The sequence below is a fragment of the Manacus candei genome, unplaced genomic scaffold (genome assembly GCF_025592945.1).
Source record: "Manacus candei isolate 608988 ecotype Guabito, Panama unplaced genomic scaffold, ASM2559294v1 h1tg000112l, whole genome shotgun sequence".
Classification (NCBI taxonomy): Eukaryota; Metazoa; Chordata; class Aves; order Passeriformes; family Pipridae; genus Manacus; species Manacus candei.
Genome location: NW_026138160.1, coordinates 332,336 through 348,658, shown reverse-complemented (window position 1 = coordinate 348,658; position 16,323 = coordinate 332,336). Strand labels below are relative to the sequence as shown.

General features: G+C 47.7%; 1 protein-coding gene across 3 annotated transcripts; it reads right to left on the bottom strand.

Annotated features, from left to right (window-relative positions):
• Window positions 1–470: 470 nt before the first annotated feature.
• GOSR2 (golgi SNAP receptor complex member 2) lies at window positions 471–14,634 on the bottom strand. Of its 3 annotated transcripts, none has more exons than XM_051769726.1 (6): window positions 14,557–14,634; window positions 12,500–12,564; window positions 10,562–10,670; window positions 9,072–9,204; window positions 6,174–6,314; window positions 471–3,198 (listed from the first exon to the last, which is right to left on the bottom strand). In XM_051769726.1, exons 1-6 carry the CDS (start codon window positions 14,583–14,585, stop codon window positions 3,037–3,039), a joined length of 639 nt encoding a protein of 212 aa, XP_051625686.1. In that variant the 5' UTR covers window positions 14,586–14,634; the 3' UTR covers window positions 471–3,036. The 3 variants fall into 3 exon arrangements, with proteins under 3 accessions (XP_051625686.1, XP_051625687.1, XP_051625688.1); XM_051769727.1 differs by lacking the exon at window positions 14,557–14,634 and adding an exon at window positions 14,476–14,539; XM_051769728.1 differs by lacking the exon at window positions 6,174–6,314.
• Between the last annotated feature and the right edge of the window lie 1,689 nt (window positions 14,635–16,323).

Below are 16,323 nucleotides of genomic sequence, written 5' to 3'. Positions count from 1 at the left end.
TCTCATTTAGTAAGTGTTTTGTAACTCTGGGGGACTGGAATTATTTCAAAACAGAAATTAATAGCAAGAGGAAGATAATCCAACCCCTTGATCTCACATTTGAAATCCACAATCTCTTTATCAACAGCTCCATTTTGCCCTCTGGGTTCTTCCTTCACTGCTCTTAACCAGAACCCAGAGAAGGGGCAGCAGGACAGGGGGTCTCCCAGCCCCCAACCTGCATCATCAGCCCCATCCCTGGGGGCCTTTGGCTCCTTTTGCTACCAAAGAATTCCTACAAGCCCCTCCCAACCCTCCCTGGCTTTGACCCCGAAGCAGCATCGATCCCACTCCGAGCTGGCCAATCCTGCTTCCACCTTCTGGGAACTTCCCTTCCCCTTGAGCTGGGACAGGGCTCCTGACAGCCCCAAACTGGTCCTGCTGGTTTATCTGGGCCCCAAGGTGCTGGTCAAGGTAAAAAACCTTCATCGTGGCTGAAAAAAAAATCTTTATTCACAGAATATCACATGAATCACATCATGTCCCACCCTCACTCCTTTGTGTATAAAATACTGGTAAAAAGGTTTTTTTTCCAGAGGCAAGTGAATTCCCAGAGTGTCCCCTCGTGGGAGAGCAGCTCATCCCAGAGCTGCAGCAGCAACACAAGCAAAGCCAGCAGAGCTCCAGGTCCGGCTCATTCCCCATCCCAGGGACCCTGATCCCACCCCATCCCACTGCAGTGGAGGCTTTCTGGGGTTTTACACAACACCCCTGAGAGCACTTGGGTTTCCAAGTCCACCTGGTACTTCCCGTGCAGTACAACCGTGTTTGAAGTCACGTGTCCTCAAATCCAGGGGGTTCCTCCAAGCCCCTCATCCACCTCTGGATGCAGGGGACAGCAAGGACACTTGGCTCCCCATGGGGAAATCAGCCTGTGCAGGGACAAGGAGACTCCAGGAGGCAAAACAAATTAACAAGGAAACATCTACTGAAATGCCAAACTAGGCTCAGAAACAGAAAAAAAATCCAGTTCCAAATATTTTATGGCTCCCACCACAGCCCAAAAGGAAAGAGATTGGCCAGAGACCCACCTTTGTGTGAGACAAACCCTCCTACAAACTTTAAACAGTGACAACCCCAATCTCTGAACCCCAATCTGTAAAATCAAATGGAATTGGAGCAGTTCATGGGAGACAGAAAGAGATTTCAGGGACCTCTCACAAGTGCCCAGCTGCCCTGCCAAGTGACCTCCCAAGGGCACCACAGGAGGAATCCATCAGATTTCCTACTCAGAATAAATCTAAGCTCAATTTGGATTTAAGGTTTAGATTGCAGAGCAAGATAGATGCTCTGTCACTGCCACAATTTCTCTTTTCCTTTTAATCCCCTCCTCCCTTGGGCTCAAATGAAAACCAATTCCATGCCTGCTCTGCCAAAGTGTTTCCTTGGAAAGCCTGGGCAAAGAGGGAGCACAGAGCAGGACACACCTCAGAGGCATCAAGCCCATGGAGAAGCCCATGGGCTGGGGCAGCTGATCTGCTCTGGGAGCTCTGTCTGGGCACAGCAGCCCAGCACAGCCCCGGGCTCACTGAAATTCATTTTTGGAGTTATTTAAACCGTTTCTCCCAGTTTGCAACAGGCTACATAATAAAAGCAAAGAGAGAATGCAGAACTTGTGATCTGTCACTAATCCAGAGACCCACAACCATTCCAGACAGAAAACAAGGAGGGAATTGCCAGCACAAGGCCACATCATCTGGATATGACACCTCTGTGCTGCTGCCAGACATCAGGGAATGCTCCAGACACACTGGGATGGGAATGGACCTGAGGGGTGATTGAAATGGATGCTGCCCAAAATCCCAGGATGGCCCCTCTGACAGAGCCCCAAGGCTGCAGGGAAAGCAGGGCTGGATTGGAAAGAGGCATCTCCCAGCTCAGGGTTGACCTGTGCCAGGGAACTCCCCTGAGCACACGTGTCCCAGCCAAGTGTCTGTGCCAGTAACTCCACGGGTGCAAAGGTAACCTGGAGCACACCCTGCCCAAGGATGGGGGATGTGACCATCCCAAGGCACAGAGCTTGAGGAACCACAGCTGCCTGTGACAGGCCTGTTGAGCTCATCCCACTGTCCCCATGATGTAAAGAGCAGCAGGGAGCCTGTCCCAGCTCCATGAACAATCCCACACCTCCGTGGAGCACAGGGGGACTCACCTGCTCCATCAACCCCAAAGTACCAACTCCAGAGCCCAGAACCCAAGCAGCACCTCAGGAGCACAGCCCATCCATGGGGATGTTCACCAGCATCAGGAATGTCCCCCAGTTTTGGAGGCTGGATTTGGTGGGAGGCCCAGGGATGTGCACCCGCCTGGAGGAGGCAGGAGCACAGCACTGACCTTCCCCTGGGAGCAGAGGGGCAGAGAGAGGTACCAAACACCCTGAGCTGAGCTGAGCAGCACTGCAGCCTCAGCCAGGAGATCTGTGCTGTTTGATGCTGTGTGTAGAGTTAACTGAGGTTTAACTGTGCCCTAAGACCTCTCCCCACAAACCCTCCTCCTCTTCCAAGCAAGTGGTGGATCTGCAGATAGAAACCCTTCACTCCCCAAGTCTTTCTGCACAGTCCACAGGCCCAGGGCCACAAACCCTGGGAAGTCTCTGTGCCCTTCATGCACTGCCAAGTGCAGTTCCAGGGTCAGCTCTGGCCAGCACAGGAGAGATTCACTTGCAGCTTCCACTCTGCATCCTCCTGTCCCTGTGCCTCCAAAGGGACATTCCTGCCTTGCCTTGCTGGGCAATATATTCACTTCTGCTTCCTCTGAACCAGATCCTCAAACCTGCAGACATGAGGTGAGAGCAGTAAAGGTCAGGGGGTATTTTTACAGGGCCATTCTCAATTAGTGTCCCCAGACACATCCAGTTCCCGACGTGCTTTCCCCGTGACACGTGTCCAGGTGGGATTTGTAAACTCTGAAGTCCATGGGAAGGGCTCATCCAAAGCAGCACCCAGAGGGAAGTCCAGTCCACATTGCTCCAAAGGACTGTGTCTCTGGCTCAGCAGCTCATGTGAGGTACTGCACCACGAGGAACATGATGACACAGGTCACTGCCATCCCCCCCAGCATCAGGAACTTGTCCTGGAAGGCGCGTTTCTCGATGAGCCTCATCACCGTGTTGGACAAGCCCAGCATGTTGGCAACATCCAGGATCTTCTTGTGGGTACCCTGAGAGCAAAAACACACCAAAGACACCATTAACCTCCTGGTCTGACACTTATTCCACAGGCCAAGAATGTTTCATCCTGGGTGGTGAGGGACGGATTCTGACCATGGAACCATTTGACAGGGGGAGGCCACAGAATCCTGGAAATAGCTGCAGGTTGGGACTAATTAATTCACACACATGAACAAAGACGTGGTTAAAGACACAAAACAATCTGTCTGGACAAACACACAATAAAAAGTGTCTCAGAAAAATGCACTCCCTAGGGAGGAGTAAGAGTTCCAGATGGGGTCTAAAAGGAGCTGGCAGCCTGTGTGCTCCCAGGGGGAACTGCCCTGTCACACCTGGACAAGGGACCCGTCCCTCACAGTGGCTCTGGGTCATCCTTGGCAGAACAGCCCCTTCAGGAAGCTGTAACTGGTTTCATCTCTGAGCCAGGTCAGAAGCACAGATTCCCATCACAGTGCTCAACTCCATGCTTGGACTTTGAAATAAAAGCTTCAGCTTCTCTTCCCACAGTCCACTGTATCTTTGGTCTCAGAAGAGTAAAAATGTGAAAATTTGGAATTGTTTTGAACACAAACCTGACTGAAGATCAGAAAAATCTCCCTGAGGGCTTTTAGATCAACAATATCAGGCACACAAACAGCTTCTCAATCCATAGAACATACAGGTTTGCAATGAAAAATGACAGAGTTTCTTCTGTTCAGGGTTGTGCAGGGCCCTGCACTGAAATCAGGTTGGGTCTTTCCAGTAACACATCATCACATTTGCCCCCTGCATTTCCCACACCTCACATTAACCCCCTGCAGGCTGCTCTTGGGTTCAGCTCTTCCCTGTCCCTGCAGAATCTTTTCACACTGCTTCAGAAAATACCAAACCTTGCAGGGAGAAAACAAACCAAATATAAAGCTTTGAAATAAAATAAAACAATAAAAAGTGAAAACTCCTCAATTCTTGCAGTCATTGAACAGTGGAATTGTATAATTAGAACAGTTAAAGTGATAATCTGGGAATACTTGGTCCATACCTGTCTATTTATACCAAATAAGCACAAAGTTTCAGAGAATAAAGGTATTAGGGAGTGTCCAAAGGATGGACATGAGGATGGGGAAGGGTCTGGAGGGCCCACACGAGTGGCTGAGGGCACTTGGCTTGTTCAGCTGGAGAAGAGGAGAATGAGGGGGTCTGGAGTGGCAGCTCCAATCTCTGCTCTCTGTGAGCAGGGACAGGAGCCAGGGAAGGGCTGGAGCTGTGCCAGGGCAGGGTCAGGTTGGATCTCAGGGAAAGGTCCTTCCCCAGAGGGTGGTTGGCACTGACCAGGCTCCCCAGGGCAGTGGGCACAGCCCCAAGGCTGCCAGAGCTCCAGGAGGGTTTGGACAATGCTCTTACGGACAGGGTGGGATTGTTGGGGTGTCTGTGCAGGGCCAGGAGTTGGACTGGATGACCCTTGGGGGTCCTCTCCCATTTAGGATAGTCCACGATTCCACATTAACCTATTCCCCTCTGTAACTGTCTCTTACAGCAGCTGCTTCTGCCAGATGTTATCAGGCAACAAAGCCCTGTCAGTGTATGAAAAGCTGGGTAAGGGGAAAAGGAACATGAACAGATGTTTCCTCACCTGTGAGGAAGAGGAAATATCCCCCTGAAAACACAAGGACACGATGGCCCCAAAGCACAGACCCTGGGCAGAGACCCCCACCAGTTCCCTGCTGCAGAGCTCCCCCAGGGCACAGGCTGCCAGGGGAGACAGGGCACAGCTCCCTGCAGGAGCCCCATGGGATCCCACAGGAGCAGAACCCCTTTCTACCCCCCAGTCCTGCCCCCAGACAACCCAGTGATAACATTCCTCTGCAATGAATGAACACCCCACCAAGTTTTCTTCGAGTTGTTCTAGTAGTTGACTCTGTATAAAAACTAATCTCTATTCAGTGAACAAGTGACCTGATCCAAGAAGCCAAATCTCATCTTGGAAAGGACCTGGTCCCAAACTCTACTTTAATGCCTGCAGGTGACATCTGTGGTGCAGGGACTGCTCACCAGACTAGGCAGCAGAAAAGGAGCTCCAGCCCTGCTTTATCCCCCGTGCTGGTCCTGTCCAGGGCTTTGGGAGAACCACGAACCTGGAATTCTGTGACCAGGACAGCAAAGTGCCTGTGTGTGCAGCTCAGCTCCCTGTGTGTGAGCTGCAGTGCAGGCCAGGCTGTCACTGCCTGTGACACCAGGGACATTTGATTCCTGACCAAAACAGGAATTCATGTCACTGAAAATGCCTAAATCCTCTGGCAGATACATCCCAAGACAGACAACAGCAGTTATCTCCATCAGAAGATGACTACAACACACAAAAGGATTTCCCCACATTTTTCAGAAATTCAGTTTCTCCCCACACACTTTAAAAAAGTTTTTCTATCTTTGAGCTGTTCACTCAAAATATAACATCACTTTGAAGAGCCTTTAAGATAAAAGGAAAATATTTGCTCTTAAGAGACTTGCAGAAATGCAGCTGAAATGAGCAGTGTTTGGGGAGGGAGGGATGTTGAGGTGCATTATCTTTATTCCTGAGGTACATTATCTTCATTACTGAGGAGCATTACTTCTATCACTAATCTCACACACAAGTGCTTTACAGCAGCTCTGAGTGATGTTCATCTGAACCAACACCTGCCAGCCAGTTCCTGCCCCTTCTGAACTGAACCAAAACCAACAACCAAGCAAAGGAAAACAAACATATGGGAATAAAACACAAGATTCAGTACTCCAGATACTGCCCTGCAGGGGAAGGCCAGCCAGGCCCAGAAAGACCTTAAAGATATTACTAAAAGGATGATAAAATGTAAAGATTTCAGGTTGTTTAAATGAAGTCTGGGCCTTTCCAGCACCCTCAGCTGGAAGCAACGCATGGACTGATTTTACAAAGGCCGGTCATCATAAACACAGAAAGACGTGGGGTCTTCGGTAAAAAACAATGCCCCACCTTTAAGGTGACTCTCTGGTCCCTCAGGCCCTGCAGGATGTTGGTGCCACTGCCAATAAGCTCATCCATGCCTCGGTGGGCACTCTGCAGGGACTCGTTATACTGCAGGGTTTCGTCGATCGGGATGGTGGTGGCAGAGTCCTGTGGGGAAAGGCAGGGACTCGGTTACCTGCTCACTCACACTGCCCACACCCAGCACACACCCCTGCAACACCCCAAGGGCTGGGGGGACTGCCTGCAAAACAGCTTTTCCATCAGGATATTTAACACAACACTGAGTGAAAACAGTTTAGAGAAGACAGGGAGGAAGCCGAAGGGCAAAGCTGATCAGCTGCTCCACTGCAATTCCATCTCGAGGATAAAGGGATTAAAAGCAGAGAATTTTTATAATCTCAGTTTATGATAAAGAGATCCAAGCAGAGAATTTTTATAATCTCATTCTATGAATCTTTATGATCTCAGTTTAGGATTTATGTAGGAAAGGGTTATTGCAAGACAGAACATCAAAGCTACAGAAGGTGTTTAACAAGGAGTCATTTGATCATTGCAAGTGAAAGATTTGTGGAACATTTCCCACCATGTCTCTGAGCGACAAAAGGCCTGAAAAACCCAATGTTTGGAGATGATATTCCAAGTACTTATGACATGGCAGTGAGGGCGAACAGACATGGGCCTGGTTCCCTGAGCTCTGGCTCACTCATCACCCAGGGCCTCAGAGAAAAAAATAATTAAAAATTTACATTTCTCACATTTTTTCCAGAAAAGATGCATTTGCTCAACAAGGAACTAGGAATCTTGAAATGGAAATAACGGGATAAAGCTCTAATCTGGACTGCACAAGTGGGCAGAGGATGCGATCACTTGTTTCTGTCAAAGGCCCCCAGTTCAATCTTCTCTCTTCCAGAGAGCAAGGAAATGGCTCATCACTCCCACACTGGTTTAGAGCAGGAATGGTGACACTGGTAAGTGTGGGAACACTGATCCCTGCTCCCAGGGACTCAGAACAAGAACGGCCCAGAGGCAGAATTCCTGTCTGCAGCATGTGCCTGTGAGCTGCAGGTCACACCCAGGGCACCCAGGGAATGTGCTCTGAGCACAATCTCCAGTTCAAACCCCCGAGGGGGGTGTGAAGATGCTCTGCAGGATCCAGTGCAGGGGCTGCAGTGCCCAGGCTGACTGTGAGAGAAGGAGAGCCAAGGACAGTGCCAGAGCCAAGGACAGTGCCAGAGCCACGAGGGCCTGGGGAAGAGGCTGTGCCAGGACACACACACTGACCCACTGCTCAGGAAGCACCAGGGCTGACACAGGTCTGTGAGCAGAAGCACTTGGATTGGCATTTAATGGCTCTTGTTCCACAGATTTAACAACCTTCAAATCAGCAGGGATTTCATTTCCTACACAAGGGGCTCTTTTCAGACACTATTAGGCAGCAATGAAAATGTGGGAGTAGATTTGTGACCCCCCTCCCAAGGAGATGAGATGGCACCACAAGAGCTTTGATTTGCTCTTTGGGGTTTTCTCCAGAACGGTACAGGGCAGGCTTTGAAGACCACTTTAAACTCTGAATTAAGCCAAATGTTCAGAACAGCTTCCAAAAACTGTTCTGGATGTCACAGTGACTTCCTGAGGATGCCCCAACACTCAGTTGACATCGCCATTTAATAGAATAGGGGAGTTATGAATATGAACTGTGTAACTTCTAACCAAAATAAGCCAACAACTGACAAATAAATCCTCATTTTCCTATTAAAATGTCACTTTAAAGTCACATTTTTGTAGCAAGGTAAAAAGAAATACAAAATAATCATGTGTTTTCTTTCCTTTGAGACACATTTCAAGATCTAAAGGAGGAAAAAAACCCAGTTTGCTCTATATTTTGCATCTGTAAGCCAGCTATTGCTCTTTAAAACTGTTCCTCTAACACATGTTTTAACAACGAATTTTCCTGTAGGAAAACTTGTCCCTATTTGCAGAGGAACACCAAAGTGTTTAAAAATAAATCGGGTTTCAAATCTCAGTGTTCCTTTCTAGCCTTGTTTAACATTTTGAAATAGCCAACAAAATACCAGACATTATCTTTCTGGCAGGCTGTGAGAAGTGCATGGAACTGCCCAAATCTCAAGCAAAGAGGATCCCCCACATTCATTCTTCCTGGCCTTAACAGTGACTGACAACACAGATAATGAATGCTACGGAAGGTGCCTTTAACAAAAAAGGGAAGAAAAAACTTTAAAAAATAATAATGATTAAAAAAAAACCCCAAAAAACCACAAAACAAAACACAAAGAACCCCCAAACAAAACCAAGACTAACTTTTCAGCTGCAGAAAAGGGAAATCTGAAAGTGAACCTACATTACTCAGAGCGAAACTCCTCCAGGTATTTGCACCGGGGGGACTTCCCAGCAGAGGAACTAAGAATTAGCATGAACAGGTGGAACATGTTCATGTTATTACAAACTTTTGACTCATTTCTAGGCAAAAAGCAATGGCTTTGTCCCAGCTGTGTGATTTGTATTTGGATAAGTAGCAGTTTGCTGACATCTACTGTCAGCAGGGTGTATAAAGCCAGGCTTTTCATAGATCTCAGGATTTGACACAAATCCAAGTAAAATGTACCCTTTGGTACCTACCTCATTCACCCTTTTGCAACTGCCCTATAAAGCCAGGTGGGACTGCACTGGATAAAACAGGAGCAGCAGCTTCTGGAGTCTTTTCCTGCTGTGTCCTCACAGCCATGTGAGAGCTGTACTTTATCCCTACATTGTTATCCTTCTCTGTCTTTACTGACACAGCAGCATTCAACAGCCCTGCCTGAAGCTGCTCTGCCAGCCTGCAGCTCCTGGAGCACAGAGAGGTGAACCACACGTGTTTCCACCGAGGTAAACACCCATATTTACATTGGTGGTGAAGGTCCTGGCCAGCAGCTCCTCCCGCTGCCGCTCCTGCTGCTCCCGCAGGTACCGCCGGTGCTGGAAGTTCCTCAGGGCCGTCTGCAGGTGCTGCACATCATACTTCAGCTGGTCCACCCTCCTGGAAAGGACCAACAGCAGGGTGAAAACACTGCTCTGTGCTGCTGCTTCTCACAAGGACAATGCAGCATTACCAGGTAACACGGACTGATGGGTTCTACTTCTCCAGAAGGACGCAGGACGTTCAATATCAGGCCAAAATTCCACACTCACGTCTTCCCTGCCTCGTTTTTCTACCAAATAGGTGATGATTTAACAAGTGATTATTTATTTTAATCAATTATTTAGCCTCCAGGCTAACAACAGAATGTGAAGCAGAATTCCTGAGCTGTCTCAAAGTATTTCTGACATTTAGCAGCTTGCTTTGAGCAAAACAGTGCAATAAATACACAGGAGAGCTAATGGGCAGTCTCGGCCATCCTATCCCATCACTAGTCTCTTCAGGAGTTATACATATCTATTTCTCATATAACACAGATTTGGAAAGATGGCAGGTTTTCTATTTTATGATCCTCATTCACACAAAAGATGAAGCTTTCAAGCTTCATTAATTAGCACCATGTTCTTAAGTTTGAATATTTATTAAAAGAAGATTGAAAGTCAGTGGGCAAAACAGGAGACACCGCAGGCATCTCCACTGGGCTGAAACAAATCCTGTCCAGAACTCCTGATTACATGTTTGATAATGTTTAATGTTTGATTACCATACTAGATAACTGACTACCTTGATTATCAGACTATCCTGGTCTGGTGGAAGGTGTCCCTGCCCATGGTAGGGAGTTGGAACAAGAAGATCTTTAAGGTCCCTTCCAACCCAAATGAGATTCTATAAAGAAATTCATGACTACTTCACATACTGACCTCTATAACACATGAAATCTACCCCTACTGTCTACAAGGGTGTTTTGGGACATCAATAATTGAATCACAGAATTAATTAAGAACAGCAATTCCTGATGTCTGTGGTCCAACCTCCTGCTCAAACCAGTGCTCACTTTAGAAATCTCATTTTAGTCGCCAACAGCCAGGACAGTGGTCCAGAGAAAATGACACCAACTGAAGGAATGTTACTCCCTACATCCACAAATGCATTAAAACCAAATATCATACAAAGTGGAATTTTATTTAAGCCTCCAAGTGGATGTTCTGCTCATCTGAGAACAGAGCCACAACTCCAGCTCCACCACCAGTCTGGACTTGAGGATCTTTGAGGTCTTTTCCAACCTTAATCATTCTGTGGTTAAATGCAGAAAAGCAATTTTGTCTCTGTGCCTCAACTCTGCTACTGCAGAGCACAGAGTAAGTTATGCAGAGTATAAAAGTTTCATACAAATCAAAAGGCAAAGGACTTCAATAAATTTAATTAAAATAATTACAAAGACTCCCCTGCCCAATCAGAGCCAGGCAGGTGAACTCACAGCTTGGCATTCTGCCTCTTGTTGGGAGGTTCTTTGCTGGACAGGATTTCCAGGCGTTCCAAGTTGCTGAATATGTTGTCTATTCTTGCTTGGATCTCGTTTTCCACTACTGCAAGGAAATAAAAACATCATTTGATTTGAATTAAAGAACTGCAATGTGATGAAGGGAAAAGCTCAACAGCATTCAAAGCTGTACGTAAAACCTAAGAGATGCAAATCCTTACTGGATGAAAATCAGATAACAGAACTATAAATATCATGAAATACCACTTCTTTAGCTCAGTAATTTGACACTCTCACCTTTCCCCCCCCTCAGAGAAGGTAGCTAGGAGAGCCCCATTCAGCAGAACCCAGAAAAGCAAAGAGCACACATGACCCTTTTCTTTGCCCCTGGATCTCCCACAATTAAAGAGTAACAGACTCACATCTACACACACAAATCCTAATTCTTCTCTCCATCTTCTCTCCATTTACTGCAGCTAAACTCAACAGAAGAGCACCCAGGAGAGCAGACAGACAGTTACAGCAGCTTTTCTTAGACCAAACAACACTATTACAGGATTTTTTGAGCAAGGAGGGACTATTTGCTCAAAGTTGGAAAAGGCAAACTGTAAGTTTGATTTCCTGGCCCCTATTCCTGCTCCTCAGCCACAGATAATCCCTTTTCCCATAAATTCTGAAATACACACTAATATCCACAGCACTATCTGTATCTTTATATATGTATAAATAATCAGTATGTTCATTTACTGACCATGTAAGATGTACATAATCCTATCTCTTGAAAAGGTCTCAAGCAGCAGAAGCAAGATAGGAAATCATATTCATTTTCAAAATCACACCCAGGGAACAGCAGTCTGGGAATTCTGGCAGTGTAGGCAGAGTAGTACAATCACCACGAAAACCAGAATCAGGATTTAAAGTTGTTATTTTTGGCTAGGAAAGTAATCACAGCCCTTTTTAATGCAAAGTCACACTTCACAAGAATATTTAGAGTAATAGAAGTCAATGGACATGTAATAAATGCATCCAGTCAGTGCAGTGTCCTTTCACTCAGGAGTTCCTGGTGAAGCTCATTATTAGTGACTCAAGCAGGAATTAAGGCTTCAAACACAGGTCCAAAATACACGGGCCCATTCTGCACTGGGGTAAAAAGTCCTGCCACACATATCAGAGCATTTTATTATCAGAGTCATTTATGAGCACAGGGTTATAGTCCAGATTCACTGAGGCAATTTCAGACCTAATGGTTCTGCACACTTCCCACAAGCAGATGGAATCACAGGTTCTGACTCTGATACAGCAGGAATTGTCAGAATCATCCTGCTTGAATCCCAGCCTTTTCCCCAGAAGCAGCACTGAGCACCTTCAGGGGAAGGCTGTAGTTGGTGGATGCTGAGGGAATACCAACAGCAGAGCAGGCACAGCCACATCCCTCACTTTTTGGGTTCTAACAAACCAGCCCAGTAATGCTGTGGATGTGTAGCTCTGCCCACATCAAGGTGTTTATTAATTGCACCTCCACGAGGGCAGTGATGGGGGTTTTAACCCAGTTATGGTGCATGGCCTCCAAACACACCCTGACCACAAGTTCCAAAATCCAACAGCACCAAAACTCTGGAACTCCCCCATCAGGACATTACAGAGGCACCCACAGTGAGCACTATTTGTCAGTTAAAGGATTTCAACAGGAGGATGATTTGAAGAAAATTCTTGTTCCGTCTTTTTCTGCTCTGTCCTTCTTACAAAACATCACCTTACTGAAGTTAAACACTAAAATAATTGTAATGTATTCCAAATTGGTGCTGTGTCTCCAGCTGATCACAATGACTCAAGAGCCAAATTTGTCCCAATAATGATTGCAAATACAATGATAAAGCTCACAAGCTGAGTCAGCTCAGTCCCTGGGTGGGACTCTCCTCACTGAGAACTACTTACAGTGAACTGACTCCTTGTCTGAAGTCTCCAGGCGCCCCATGTACGACTGCACCTCATGGACCTGCCTGTCAGGAGACAGAGCAAATGCAGTCAGGGACAGCTACAAAGTCATTTTTCAGTACCTCAGTTTTCAGGTTCCTTTATTGAAGAGTACTTTTCAGAACAGAGCAGGAATCAGCAACAGTGTTGAGTGCAGACAGCCCATCACTGACCACCAACACAGCTCCACTCCACGAGCACTGCAGAGTAACTTCATTTAAGCACAGAAATCAAGGTGAGGATTAGGAAAAGCACAAAACAGCTTTTCTACAAGAAACAGCTGTTCTGCCTGGAGGTGACAGTGGGGAGATACCTGAGAGCAGAATGGCACAGAAGGTGAATAAGGAATGGTTTTCACTGTCCTACAACATATAAACTCAGAGGCATCAAGTGAAATTAAAAGCTTAAAATTATAAGGAACTACTGCTGCTGGACAAGCAGTGGCAAACAGAAACAAAGAAAAAATACTAATGGTTGCCAAATTCTTCTGTTTCAAACCCCCAAGCCTCACATTTCTGGGAGACTGGGACAACATTACACCAAAGTATTCCATATATTTGTCCATTTTTTACTGTGTTTCCCAGAGATCTGCAGTTGGGCAATGCTGAAATAGCCCTGACCAGAGGGACCTGCAGCCAAACTTGGTGTGACCAGTCACACAGCTGGTCACTATTCGACTTCAATAAAGGCACTTCATTGATGGTTTTGATTAAACTTGATATTTACAAAAATATCACGACCTTTTTTAAAAACGAATTTTAAGAGACCAGAATCTTGGTCATGTTAGTGGCTCTTTCATCTGATAACCAAAGCACAAATGTTTCTGAAGCCAGACTTTGGAAACCAACTTACAGAGCACTAAAACATTTATTCTTCAGTTATTAGATTTTTAAATAACTCTCAGAGCTGCCTTCTGAACCCTGACTCTGTGCTGCTGAAGAGGGGATGTCCCAAGTACAGCAATGCTTGGAATTAACTATAGAACCAATTCAATACCCAGTACCCTGCAATCCCACACTTGTTCTATAGTTTCATTTTCAACCAGTTCAATTATCACCCCACCTCCCTTAAAAGAGCTCCAGAAAGCAGCAAATTACCACAGAAATTTGGAATATTGGATTAAACATGTCCTTCACCCTCTTTCACACAGAATCACAGAAAATTCTGAGTAGGAAGCGATCTGTGAGTTATTCCATATGGAGTAACAACAGAGCTGCAAGATTTTTTTGCCTCATTTTGCAATTTTCACACCACTCCTTCCTCCACAGATGGGTATTATCCATGAAGTGTGGGATTTATCCTCAAGGAGCTTCCACAGGTGGTTCAAACTGCAGCAGCAGGACACCTCAAACCCTACTGCCCCAAAAACCAATATGAACAAGCATCCCTTAAATGAAAGCACATTAATTAACAGGGAATAATTAATAATTAATTAAGAGGTCCCCCGTGGCCCGGGCTGAGCCCTTCAGGGCTGACGTGGCGGCAGCTCCTGGGAACTTCGAAATGCTTGATCTTGCAGTATGGACTTGAACGCTTTACAGAACACAGGCCTTTCCTGATTTCTCAACACCCCCACACCCCTCACACACTTGTTGCTGTGCTAGTACAGCCCTTCAGACCTGCCAGAGCCCTGCTTCCCCTCACGCACTCGCTGGTTGCTGGCACCCCCACAGCCCTCACGCACTTCTTGCTGTGCCGGTACAGCCCCTCACACCCCTTGTTCCCCCTCACTCACTCCTTGGTTTGCTGGTACAGCCTCTCATCCCTCACGAACTTGTTCCTGTGCTGGTACAGCCCCTCCTGTTTCCCCTCACGCACTTGGTGTTCTGGTACAGCCCCTCTCCCCCTCACGCCCTTGTTGGTGTGCTGGCACAAACCCCGTTTCCCCTCACGCCCTTGTTGGGGTGCTGGCACAAACCCCGTTTCCCCTCACGCACTTGTTGGTGTGCTGGTACAGCCCCTCTCCCCCTCACGCCCTTGTTGGTGTGCTGGCACAAACCCCGTTTCCCCTCACGCACTTGTTGGTGTGCTGGTACAGCCCCTCCATCCCGCTCGCGCCGCTCCCCGCACACGTCGCCCTCCGGCCGCTTCCGCTCCCGCCGCTTCCGCTTCCGGTTCCGGCCCCGCCTGCTCCTCCCGCCGCCGCCGCCAGGGGGCGCTGCAGGACCGGCGGGAGCCGTGAGGGCGGGGGGGGGGCGGGGTCGGGAATTCCCGTCTTTCCAGAAATTCCAATTCCGGGGCTCTCCAAGGCAGCCGCGGCTCAAAGCTGCTGCTTCAGACGCGGAGGTGCTGTGAGCCGAGAGAGCTGCCTTGGGGCCGTGGAACTGCGTCCCCTGCGTGGCGTCATGTTCCCAGCCACGGACACCTTCCACCAGCCCAGGTTGCTCCAAGCCCCGGCCAGCCTGGCCTTGGACACTTCCAGGGATCCAGGGGCAGCCACAGCTTTGCTGGGCAACCTGTGCCAGGGCCTCCCCACCCTCACAGGGAAGGATTCCTTCCCAACATCCCATCTAACCCTGCCCTCTGGCAGTGGGAAGCCATTCCCTGTGTCCTGTCCCTCCATCCCTTGTCCCAAGTCCATCCCCAGCTCTCCTGGAGCCCCTTCAGGCCCTGGAAGGGGCTCTCAGGTGTCCCTGGAGCCTTCTCTTCTCCAGATGAACCCCCCCAGCTCTCCCAGCCTGGCTCCAGAGCAGAGGGATCCAGCCCTTGGATCCTCTGGACTCGCTCCAGTGTGTCCATGTTCTTATCCTTGGGCTGCACATGGACACGCAGCCACTGGCACACGTGGAGATCAGCCCCTGGGGTTGCCTGGGCAGCAGAGGTGTCAGTGCCAGGGCCCTGGGGGGGTGGTGACACCTCTGTCCCACCGGGGATCCATCCCCCCACTCAGCTTGCAATCCCAGCTCAGAGGTCCAGGCCAGGTTCTGACTTTCCCATCCCTGACCAAGGTTGACTCATTTCAGGGACATCCAAACAGGACCTACAACCACCACAGCTGGCAACAGAGCAGAGGAGGTCACGAGGAGGGACCTGTTGACTCCTTGGAGGAAATATGAATTTTCTGAGCTATGAAGACACTGGTGACCACTTTCATTCTCTTGCTTAAGACCTGTAGTACCTGTGGCACCTGTGGCTGGACTCTTGAGGATATGGATGCACTGTCCCAGAGTGATGCACAGGTTCCTGTCATTTCTCACAGGGCTGGGAATCAAAGCCTTGCTCTGGAGTTGTATCAAAGCCTTTCAGTTCTTTCACCTGTGTGTTGTTTCTTCATTGTTTGGACCAGATAATCCACCACTGTTAAAGCCACAACCCTTTCTTGTATTTGCTGAGCTACAAAGCCCCACGTGCTTTATGGTCAGAGTCTGCTGAGCCACAGAACTACTGACACCTTTTAACTTCATGGGAAAATCAAGGAGAATGTGGATTATAAAAAAAAAATAAAAATTAAAGAAGAGGAAATATAAGCCAGTTAATCAGGGCAGCAGGACACTGCAAACTGTTTTTTCCAATGATTGATTGGAAGAGCTCCAATAAGGACTATGATTGATTAAATACACTGATTAAAATCAAACACCGATTGATTAAAAAACTCCAATTAATACAGTGACTCCTTCTTGTCAGTGTAGTTTAATGGAATATAGTTCTTGTCAGGAAATGTAACTTCATCCTAATAAATGCTTGATTGGGAAAAACTGGAAAAGGCCTGTATTCTGTAAGGCATTCAATACATACAACAAGATCGGGCATTTAACACTTATCAGGAGCAGCTCTGCCCTCGTGAC